The following is a 12,367-nucleotide window of genomic DNA, read 5'->3' on the forward strand; positions in this document are numbered from 1 at the left end:
TATGGTTTGTTAGCTTTCATTAATAGAGGGATTGTGAAGTTATGCTCCAGCTATACAAAAGCCTGGTTTGGCCATATCTGGAGTATCATGTCCAGTTCCGGTCACCTCATTACAGGAAAGATGTGGAAGTGTTGGAAAAGGTGCAGAGAAGATTTACCAGGATGAAGCATGGAATGGAAGGAAGGTTGAGCGCGTCAGGGATTTACTCTTTACACTGAAGAAGGATGAGAGGTGACTTGACAGAGGTGTACAAAATGATCAGCCGTATAGATAGAGTGGATAGCGAAAGACTTTTTCCTAGGGTGGAGGTACCTATTACGAGGGGGCATAGTTTAAAGTGAGTGTTGGGAGATACAGGGGAGACGTCAGAGGTAGGTTCTTTACTCAGACAGTGGTCGGGGCGTGGAATGCATTGCCAGAGAGGGTAGTGGAGTCAGCCTCACTGGGGCATTTAAGCGGCTATTAGATAGGCATATGCATGATAGTATAAGGTTGGGGGGGGGCAGTGGAGGTTAGATATTCCTTAGGATTAGAGTAGAAGTTTGGCACAACATTGTGGGCCAAAGGCCCTGTACTGCGCTGTAATGTTCTATTCTACGTTCTATGTTCAATCTGTTTCATCCATCTAAAATTGGGCCTCAGTGTTAAAATTTCACAGTCATTTAAAAATCACTGAGATCATGTGTTCCGGGTCATGGTGAGGACTGAAGGAACAGCCTTTTGACTGAGGCAAGAACATTCATATTGGCATTGCACATTCCAACCAAACATTATCACTGACATTGAACACTGTCAGTTAGGCGGTGCAGCGCAGGAGGAGGGGCATGACAGGGAATTAAGTTAAACATGGAAATCACGAGTCAATCAAAGAAAGGTTCATCCCAACTGCAACCAGTATTCGTGCAATGCTGTTAATCTAGTGAAATGTCTCAAGACAAGTGACTAACATGACAAAATATGGTATCAATTCACATAAACAGAAATGAAGACAGGAACTTGGTCAAAGAAGTAGTCTTTCAGATGACTTTTCAAAGAAAGAGTATAAAAGTTCCACAGCCAAGACCTAGACAATTGAAGGCATAATTGTAAATGATGGGGCAGAAAACAAATCCAAAATGTTACAAAAATATAAGATGTATAAAAATGTTGCACTTTGGGGTTGTCTTTTTAAGATAAAGTGAAGGAATGAAGTGAGTTATATGATCTGTTCTGAAATAAACCTGACAATAAACCTAGATGGCTTTGTTGCCAAGTTACTGAGAAGGTGCATAATGTTTATGCTTGTACGCAATGGCAACAGTATTTATACTGACAGTGAGCAGCCGGTTAGCTTGAGTGACTCAGGGACATGTTAGAAGTCGAGAGATAATGGGAACTGCAGATGCTGGAGAATTCCAAGATAATAAAGTGTGAGGCTGGATGAACACAGCAGGCCGAGCAGCATCTCAGGAGCACATAAGCTGACGTTTCGGGCCTAGACCCTTCATCAGGCCCGAAACGTCAGCTTTTGTGCTCCTGAGATGCTGCTTGGCCTGCTGTGTTCATCCAGCCTCACATTTTATTATCTTGACATGTTAGAAGTGTCAGGTTTCATGTACTGTCCATTTAATTTCAAGCTACAATGGTGTTGGGGTCCAGAAAATATTTAACAAACATGTCTACATGAATACAAAACCCATGAGATCCATGGATCCTAACTGAACACCGTGACTCTCTGTTGGACAAGGATCAAATCAAAAAAGTGATGCACACATCCAGCAGTAATCAATTAGTAGAAAATTACGCTGACGTCGATTGTAGTATCAGCTGAAAAAAGGGAGTCTCAAAAGACCAAGATATTTCCACAATGTATTTCCAAATGCAGAGAGGTCAGAGTGAAATCACATTCTGCCATGGGACCTGGGTGTTCTAATCTCCTCAATGTCAACTATTTTAAAAATTCTTTTGATAACAAGTCTAGGTGTTGCTTTCAGCAATTGACAGGTGCTGTCAACCATTAATTGCATTTACACTGGTCGAAAGGCACCATATGGTTTATGCAATGGAACCTGTTATTTAGAAAGTCATTTTGATACAGTGTCCTCGACAAAGGATCTAGAGTCTGCTTGAGCAGGGAAAAAAAAACCTGTGTATCTTCTTAACCGATCAGGTTAAAGTATAATTAATTAGACATGCATGAGCAGGAACTGTAAGTTAGAAAACTGCATTTAATGGCAAATGATATACAGTAAGAATTTTTTTCAGAAATTCATTTGTGATGTGTGCGCCACTGGCCAGTCTAGCATTTATTACCCAGGTGTCAACCGCATTAGTGTGGATCTCAACTCACGTGTAGGCCAGATCAGGCAAGGACAGCAGCTTCCTTCCCTAAAGGACATTAGTGAACCAGATGGGGTGTTCTGACAATCTACAATGCCTGCATGATTATCATTGGACACCTAATTCTACATTTTTATTGAATTCAAATTCCACCATCTGCCATGGCACGATCCGAACCCTTCTCCCCAGAACACTACCAGCGTCTCTGAATTAAGACTGTAGTCATGGGCCATCGCCTCCCCTGAAGGTGAAGGTAAGCAAAATAAAGAGAGAGAAAGATGGAATTGAGAAATGGAGATAAAATGCACAAAGAAAAATGTGATTTTAAATATCTCCACCAAAAGTTAGAGTGCTATTCCTTCAGAGTCTATACTTACAAAAGTGATTATTCAATGAAAAGGAGGTTAATTGGCAGACATTCATGTATTTTAACAGTCATCACTCAGTGAGATACCATTATAGTAAAGATTTTGATGGAGCAGACAAACTTAGGCAGCCACTTCCAAATTTCTACTTTTAGCTCAGCATGTGTGGTCATTAGAATTTGTTATCCGATTTACATGTTTATTTCAGTCAAAGGATAAATTGTAAAACATTATTAATTGTGATTTATGCTCTTTTCAAACCTCTCTCTAGATTCTTGCTGTGTAAAAATTTTAAAGTGCTAATTCACTTTTCTAGTCTCTCTTGACAATTGTGAAAATGAATCCCATTTTAGTAATCATATCCAGGTGTATAGAAGTGGAAATGTTGGTTAATGGTGTATCATAAATCTAACTTCTTAAATAGTATTTCACAGACTGGAATTGAAATACAGGCCTGTTTAAAATTTAGTTTAACTCATTTTAATTGTCAATTGATACAAGGTCAGAGTACAACATTTGCACAATGTAACTGTGTTACACTGTAAATTTCTGTAATATAATAAATCCATGCTTTCTGACTTGCTCATAATCACTTGCTCAATTCCAGAGAAGAACAGCTATCAACACAATCTCACAAGCCATCCAATTTTTTCTTCTCAATCTACATGTAACTAAAAAGTGCAATCTTAACTTCCAGAGGAGAAAAAGTCACCACACAAAATCTGATCATGCAGTTCTTAAAATGCAAAGATAGGAACATTTTAGAAAGGATTTCAATTCCTCCTCATAAATTTGGTTGCTTTGATCAGATTGGGAGCTGAAGTTTTAACCTTGTGTGTGTACGCAAAGATAGGAACATTTTAGTAAGGATTTCAATTCCTTCTCATAAATTTCGTTGTTTTGCTCAGGTTGGGAGTTGAAGTTTTAACCTTGTGTGTGTGTCTGTGAAACTACAATGTCCAGCATCCACCACGATGAAACATGTCTTATTAATTTCATACTGCATATTTGAAAATTGCAGCTGTGAGTTAAGGCACTGAGCTTTTCACCTGACACGCAGAGTTTCAGAACAGTCTAACTCTGATTCTCGCCTGCGTATGAACTACTTATCTCATACTGTGAGATGGATTCTGAGACCAGAAATGTCAATCAGAACTGTCCAATCACTTCCCAGGAGTTCACAGGAACAATCACCAGGTTCAAGTTTATTGCCTTCGGCTGGGATCTACTCTTTAAAATGCTTCTGCGGGTTGTGAAATAAATCAGGTAATCCATCTTACTTGCCTGCATCAATTCTGAATAAGCATGATCAATAAGTACTTGTTCAACTTATAGATGGAATTCTAAATATGGCTATCAGTTCACAATTTACATTTATAAAGATCCCAGAACTGTTTGCCAGGTGGTGAACTGATGTTTCCCCAGCTACGCTGATTTAACACTTTCATGTTGATCCAAACAATACACAAAAATACATTTAAGAGATTGGCACAGATGAAAGTCCTATTTTGCAAAATGTCACTGAACCAAAAGGATATCATAAGTATTTCTCTGCAACACTGAATTTTCAAAAGTGGGATTGCCTGAAACACAGTCCTTTAAACAAAGCTTTTAGAAGAAACTTACCAAAACTGAACAAAGCAGAAAGGAAATTACAGAATACACCAACTCAGCAGGCACTTTCATTGGTAAGTATCAGCCTTAGAAGTCTTCTAGCTATTTACCTCTTTAGATAATTAGTCTTTGTCTAATTGGATCATCTTTCAACATCTGATTTCTTAAACCTGATGACTTATCCATATGAAAATAGTCAGCGGTCCTGGAATGTTCAAATGAAGTAGCCAGGCAAAAAAAATGACGGTGATTGTAAAAGCCAATACATTGAGAAAACCTCTGAAGCTACTCAGAAAAATCAATAACAACAAACTTCTCAAGAAGAGTCAGACTGGACTCAAATGCTAATTGTTTGTCTCTCCACAAGTGCTGCTGGACCTGATACATTTCTCCAGCTTTCTCTGTGGTTGTAACAAAGTGATACTAGATATTATTATATAAGGCAAAAAGGAAACAAGATTACAGATCTTGTGGCAGCTAGAACAACAGATTAACAGTGCAAATTTTAAAAGCAATAACAAGGAATTTTTAGGTCAGGACAGAGCTTTTTGCTTAGAAAAAGGGAATGATGGCCATGTGCAACAAGAAAAAGAGCTTCACAGTGAGTTATTCAGCTAGATTTGAAAGAGTGGGAAAGTTAATTATAAAGGAAGGTAACTAACAGACTGATGAGTGATCGTCTATTCAGCATTAATTGGCATCAAAAAAAACACAATTGTATATAAGGATTTCCTTGTAATTCAAAGGCAAGATAATGCAGACTAATGCTTTCCGATATACTTTCAATTTGGTAAAGAAAGGATGCATTAGGATTCAGACTAAATCTAGGGATGTGCTAAGAACTGAGGTGAAAGGTAAACAATGGAAGGCATGTATCCAGGGAAGGATGAGGTCCTGAGGTGTCCCGGAGGTATGTACTGGTGCCACAACAGTTTCGTATTTATTTCAACAACTAATTCAAAACCTCACTGAAAAAGTTGCTCAAATGTGTAAATAATAACAAACTAGAAACTCCAATTTGCACAGGACAGCTCAGGGATCACAAAATAAATTGGAGAAAGTAGGTAAAATTTAATGGAGATAGTTGCATGGTACTACAGTTAGGAATTGAAGATTGGAAAGGAATTTGGTTATCTAAGTGACCTTGAAATAGTTAACGAGAAAATTAAAAGACCTAGAAGTTAGTTAAAAACTACTTCTTAAAAATCTGTACAACTTCTCTTACCTGTGACTACACGTTCCACATGATTTCACAAAGCACAACCAAAACATCAATGTAATGCTGAACTATTATAACAAAATAGTTGAAAAAAGGAACAAATCATTTTCAATCTAAATTGCTTCAGTTCTTGTGTCCAGTCTGGTCAACAAGACACTGGGAGACATTGTGCATTGGATGTAGCTCTGCAAAATGTTAACAGGATGCTGATTCCTCACGTTAGAAAGCTGTATTGAAGGGAAGACTGGAAAAACTTGAATCTTTTAAAATAGAGCTGGGACAAACTGTGGAGATAAATAAAGTAGTAAAAAATATGGAGACTACGTTAAAACAAACTGCAAGTACTATAAAAAAACAGACATATTCCTGCTAGTAAAAGTCAAATGTAAGACTGACAGAGAATTGTGCAGAAAACGATTAATAATTGGAAAAGACTGGAAGCAAAAATCCTGAATTTATTCTAAGAATCAGTTGGAAGCTAAAGTTATCCTTACAGGGGAATACAAATTCCGAGTGAGGTCAGATTCAAATCAGGTATGACTCCTGCCTACAGCCTGAGCTTATACATGAAATATAACCCTTTAATGAGTTATCAGAGGGCAACCGTAGCCTGTTGGCCCACATCCCTACAAGAGTTAGGCTGTCAAAGAGGACCAAGCACAAGAATCTAGTTTGGTGTGAAATGTTGTGGGTCTCAGAAGTGCGCAGCCTGACTAAAGTGGGTCACTGGATTCTGCACACCATATTGATTTGTGCTGTCAAATCAAGAGTTGACATATACCTGATATTAATACAGAAGACATTTTGATGGCTGGTAGAAAGTGAATGGTGTAGTTATGGAGAATAGAGAACTGACAGCTCAACTGTAGTATTTGCTCACAACAGTCCAAAGATGGCACTGTTACATTGGTATCAGCAGTGAAACAGATCAAAAACACTAACAACAGAAACAGTTATATACATGTCTTTTCTCCCCATTCCATACCAACTCCCCCAGTAAGTTCTTGCAATTTGCATTATTGTCCTCATTTGTAAATTCGGCAGAGACTGTAGTTCAATCGTAATGTCATTGGACTAGTAATCCAGAGGTCCATCTCTCCAGTCTAATGCTCTGGGAACATGGGTTCAGATCCCACAATGGCAGCTGGTAGAATTTAAGTTCATTTAAATCTAGAATATGAAGTGGGTCTCAGTGATGGTGTTAAGCCTAACAACAATTGTGAGCTGTTGTTAAAATCCACCTGGTGCACCACATTGCTTTAGCAAAGGAAATCAGTTCAGGAACTGAACTAGGCTAGCCATATAGCTGGTCAGAGGCTAGAAATTCTGAAGCCAATAACTCACCTCCTTAATTCCTAAAGTCTATAAGGCACGAGTCAGGAGTGTGATGGAATATTTCCCACTTTTTTGCATGACTTTATCTGCAACAAACATTCAAGAAACTTGACACCATCTGGGGCCAAGCGGCCCACTTCATGAGCACAAGATCCACAAATGTTCCCTTCCTCCACCATTGACATACCGCATGGCATGCATCATTTGCTAGATGCACTGCTGAAATTCACCAAACCTCCTCAGACAGCATTATCCAAACCCCAACCACTACCATCAAGAAGGACAAGAGCAGTTGATAAATAAGAACACTGCCACCTGCAAGTTTCCCTCCAAGCCACTCACAACTCTGAGGAAATACATCACCGCTCCTTCTGTGTCACTGCATCAACACCCTGAAACTCTCTCCTTAACAGCATTGAGGATGTAATGACAACAAAAGGACTGCAGTGGTTCAAGAAGTCAGGTCTGTGCCACCCTGAAGGCCAACAAGGAACAGCCTACACTGATGAATGAACAAAAACTAACGTGTAACCTCGCTAAATCATCACAGGAATGTAGGTGTAGGAAAATGGTATCACAGTGTGGCACAATAGAAGGTTGCTCTTCAGCAACCGAGGCACATCATTACAGCCGAGTAAATGAAACTTCACTCTGCAATCAACTGTGTTATACTTGCCCAAGGAATGTTGGATAGTGTCAATGAATGCCTGAAACAAGTTGTCCCATTCTTGACTATAAACATTCTTCAACGTGAGCACAGATTCAAAACAAAAATGCTAAAATAAGTTCACATCTTGGATGTAATTACAAGCATGTATGAAATAATTTAACCAAGCAGAATATGTTTCTAAAATATATGTGAACAACACTGAAGGTAAATTTGTGTTTACAAAATTATTCTACTGTTACACTGTCGGTATCAAAAGAAAATGCACGCAAAAGTCAACGTATAACCATTGCCTAATCTAATCACATTCAATGATTAATCCTCAAGACAAAAATGCAACAGCACAAATGTATTTCAGCCTTAAAAGGTACTTGAGACTACAAGAGATTGAATACTTCTCTGCAAATCCCAACATGATCACACTTCAAACAAATTGTCCAAATGGTGTATAAAGTACAGCATTTCGCATATTTAAAAAAAATATAATGATACTTCTTCACATGATGCTTCTGAACTGGTCATTTGTAATTTGTTTCAGCATGATCTCGTTAATAAAAAGTTAAAATGGCTGCAACCATTCAGATTTCAAATATCAACAATATTGAATAAAGAAATGTATGTTTCCTTTGTCATCTCTTCTTACCTTCACTGTCTTCTTTGGCCATGTTACAATTGGGACCCCGGTGATAGCCAGCTTCTGATCATCATCAGCATGTTCCTCCAGCACAGTCTGCATTCACAACAGAGAGAAAAAGAAAGATTTTGCAAATAAACTACACCGAAACACAGCGCCAAAATTAAACATTGACTTCTTTTTCATGAAGAATTTAACTGGCCTTCCAAAACATTGTTTAGAGGTGGTTTGGAACACAGCTATGCTGTTTCCATTATTGAGTTGTATTTAATCTGGCTGGTCTTTGCAAGGCAATTGACCTGATACTTAAGTAAAAGGTAAATACCATGAGTGTGATTCTCTGATTTTTAATTTCAGATGCATGCTGGAGAAACTTAACTTCAATTCCAATTCTTTGTTTAAAGAAAAATTCTACTTCCTCCTTTTGCCTCATGTTTCAAGTGCTTTTTCTCCCCACCACTGGTTCAGACAGGTAAACACCTTGCTCCCAGTACTGAAAATGTTACAAGATCATTATAACATAGATGATCATTAGTCCACCTTAAACCACTTATCCAGAAGAAGTAGTAATCAGTTCCCCTAGTGCACCATCTGACTGTTTCTTAAAGAAGGGGGGAATTCTGCCTAACTAACATATTCTACATCTTCATGAAAGTGATGACCTCGGTGAACTGTTGCAAGCCCATGATCTAGTGTACCTTGATGTCCAAAGAGCCTTTGATAAGCAAATCTAAACTCAAAAGATACAGTGCGAAGAATTACATTGATATTTACATTTTGTTATGACATAGTGCGCATTTGTTGGCAAATTGAGTTACACGGGGCACCCTTAGATATCACTCAGCTCCACTTAACATAGCTTTTGTGGTTAGGACTCCTGCGGTTCCACTCGTTGTGATTTTACCATGCCACGTGCTGAGAGATATATTGAAACTTGGAGAAGCTGCCGCAGTGACTCAATTGGAAAGGGTCACACTTTAGGGTCCTCCCATAATTTGCACCAAAGGATTGGAACCAATGTAAAATCCTCAATCTGAATGCATGAGAAAATATTTAAAACGACCTAAATTCAGGTGCAATCCGCATTTTAAGTGGAGCGAGACACCAAGCCAGTCATGTACTGTACTTAATCAAATAGGTCTGTATTGCACTATGATTGCCACATTTGAAATGTACTCCAAGGTCTGCCTAAGCCCTAAATGCTCAAATTCTCTCCCAGATCTCTCTTCTACTCTTTGCTATTTCAAGTCTCTTCTTAAAAACAGTCTCTTCAAACAAGCTTTGATCATTAGCCCCAAAGTCAAACTTTGCATTACAATGTTGCTGGAAAAGCTCAGCAGGTCTGGCAGCTTCTGTGAAGAAAATAATTCAGAGTTAATGTTTTGGGTCCAGTGCCCCTTCCTCAGAACCAGACCCGAAACGTTCACTCTGAATTTTTCTTCACAGATGCTGCCAGGCCTGCTAAGCTTTTGCAGCAACTTTTGTTTTTGTTCCTGGTTTACAGTATCCATAGTTCTTTCAGTTTTTGCCTTATAATGTTCCAAAGAAGAACTCTGGGATGTTTTATGTTGTTACGGGTGCTATATAAATACAAAACTGAGTTGTAATGCATGTTTACAGATTTTATGACAAGTATATAAGATGGAATAGAAGAAAAGTAACCAATAGCTTACTTGCAATTCAAAAATATGAACTGATGTACAATGCACAGATTTAAGCTATGCTTAGGTCACATATTTTTCACAAACATTGAGAAGTGAGCATGCACAGTAAAAGAAGTAATGTTAGCAAAAACCTTAAAATCATTTAAGAAATAATTGGATAGCATGACTGACTGTCAGCATGTTTCTGAATATTCTTAATGGTCTTTTTACTTCCCTTGTTTATTTGTCAGTAGTGAAATGCATGTTCTTAATATTTTCCTCCAAAATGCTAAAAACTGAAGTAACTGGTGTTCTCTCACAATATGCTGCTGAGACTTATCCTTCTGAACAATATTTTAAAAATCTGCCTGATACTTGGGAAAATGTTATGCCTTGAACCCAATGTATCTTTCCAAATACAAAACAAGAAAAATATCAATTTGCATATTCAAATTATATCTAGACTATAAGCCTACTTCCCTCTTCTTTCCACACAATGTTCTAGTAAACATGACCACAATTAGTGGGCATTCCTATGCAATGGAAAAGATAAAGTTAACTGCATTATAAAGCTCTTGAGGGAGACAGCCACTTGCTTCCTTATGCACAAAATCAATTAATGAACAAAAGCGAGGTGACTTGAGAGTTTGAAAGAATAGGGAACTGTATTTAAATCACTTTCTTTTAAATACAAAGAACATACAAATATGTAGAAATATATTTCTACATACACCACAAACTGTTCTTCCACTTTTTAACTACGGCAGATCCAAATCATTTGCACTATTTGCACATAATGTTACACTCAAAATGAGTCAGCAAAAGGCTTTGTGTCTGGTTCTTTCAGGTCCCCTTCCCATACACCCACTGTAAAAACAGCAGGGCAATCTATTTAACTTTGTTCCAGTGGCTGCTCTTACCAAAGAGGTAGTTTACATGTTTTGTTGCTGACATTTTGCACAGAGGTGAAATTTAGTCCATCATACACCATTCACAAAGACTGCAGTGCTTTCTGCCAGCCAAACATCTCTCTTCAACAGCAGCTTTATAATTCTGTCCACTGAGCCTTTCCTTTATTCACTGCCATCTGATACTTCCTGACAAGCCTTTTTCCTCTTGCTGTTTTGTCCCTTACTTGTCTCAACTTGGAATCTCAATGGAGTAGAATTATTTAACAAAGCCACATTGCCTGCTCAACCACGGTCAGCATCAAACCCAATTCTGGCCATTTGAAATTGAAACGGCCTCTGCAAGCATATTTAACAACCGGGGCACATGATAGCTGTCAGAAGCAGGAGTATCTCTGTATATGGACGATTAGCTGAATAGTACTACTTGTATCACTGCCCAAATTCATTCAGTAAACAACTAAAAAACTAGAGATCAAATATTGGTCTTGGTCTGCATACCTCAGTTTCAAATCACACGATACTAAGAGACAGAAGGAAAGAGCTGACCACACAAGTTTAGTAGCAGGAATAAAAAGGATTAGAGGATATTCAATATATGTAACATCATGTTAAAAAAAGAGAAATAAGACTTCCATTTAAATTGCATCCTTAGTGATCTGAGGATATCCTAAACACTTTATAGCCACTGAAGTGCTTTTAGTAGTCACTGATGTACTGTAGGAAAAACATTGTAACCAGTTTGTCAAAGTCACACAAAAATCAATATGATATTGATCATGTGATGCTGAAGGAGGAATAAACATTGGCCAGGGCCCTAGACAGTACACCATTGCTCTGCTTCAAAACGGTGCCACGGATTTTTTAAAAATGTCCATCTGAGGTGGGGGAATTAGGTTTCCATCAGTGGCTGAGCTTTCAGTTGCCTTGGCTTTGTATGCTGCAATTTTCTCCATTAAACCGTTTTACGTCTCAATCTCTCACTCTTCAAGAATGCTCCTTGATCATCTGTTCACAGATTCCTCAGCGTGATAAATTTTAACTCCAAAATGCTTGCTAAATACCTTGGTACACTTTGTTATGTTAAAATGTACCATATTAATACAAGCTACTGTTAATATCTCATGCAAAATACTAGGCACCAGTTTCACATTTTCCAATACGAGTAAAGCCAGGTACAGCTAAATGCAAACTAAAATAATCAAGAAACAGAAGATTTGAGAAATCCACCAGAGTTTTACTTGGCTTGTCTTATTAGCGTGATGTTTAGTTACCTTCTATGAAGTACCATGAATCGGAATGAAGGCTTACAATTTCTGAGTAATCACTGCTGCCAAGTTAATTTTGCAGAAAGTTCACATGTAAGCCAACCAGACTAAATTATGGATGAATTTAGGATTTCTTCACCATCATACATAACTGGCAATAGACAGCAATGGCAAGAATTTTATGGGTAAATACATGCTCATATAGTTATACAGTCATCGCTAGGGGCATTTGCTTTTGTATGTGATAACCATCCAATCAGAATTTCCGAATCCTGAGCAAATTCTCATATTCTTTCATTCAAACAGACCAGGCAGCATCTCCAAATCACAAGGAGAAAATTACTTTACTAACATTATGTATGCTCACATTTAAGATTGGACTGGGTCAAAAGAAA

The 12,367-nt window shown here is 38.0% G+C and overlaps 1 protein-coding gene across 18 annotated transcripts in view; it reads right to left on the reverse strand.

Moving 5' to 3' along the window:
• LOC125464024 (lysine-specific demethylase 2B-like) overlaps positions 1–12,367 on the reverse strand; it is a 216,739-nt gene that overhangs the window by 55,201 nt on the left and 149,171 nt on the right. For all 18 annotated transcript variants that reach the window (XM_059655045.1, XM_059655036.1, XM_059655041.1 and 15 more), the window contains one exon: positions 8,163–8,249. In XM_059655045.1, coding sequence (XP_059511028.1) covers positions 8,163–8,249 — 87 coding nt within the window. The remainder of the gene's footprint in view (positions 1–8,162; positions 8,250–12,367) is intronic.

The sequence above is a fragment of the Stegostoma tigrinum genome, chromosome 26, assembly GCF_030684315.1.
Source record: "Stegostoma tigrinum isolate sSteTig4 chromosome 26, sSteTig4.hap1, whole genome shotgun sequence".
Classification (NCBI taxonomy): Eukaryota; Metazoa; Chordata; class Chondrichthyes; order Orectolobiformes; family Stegostomatidae; genus Stegostoma; species Stegostoma tigrinum.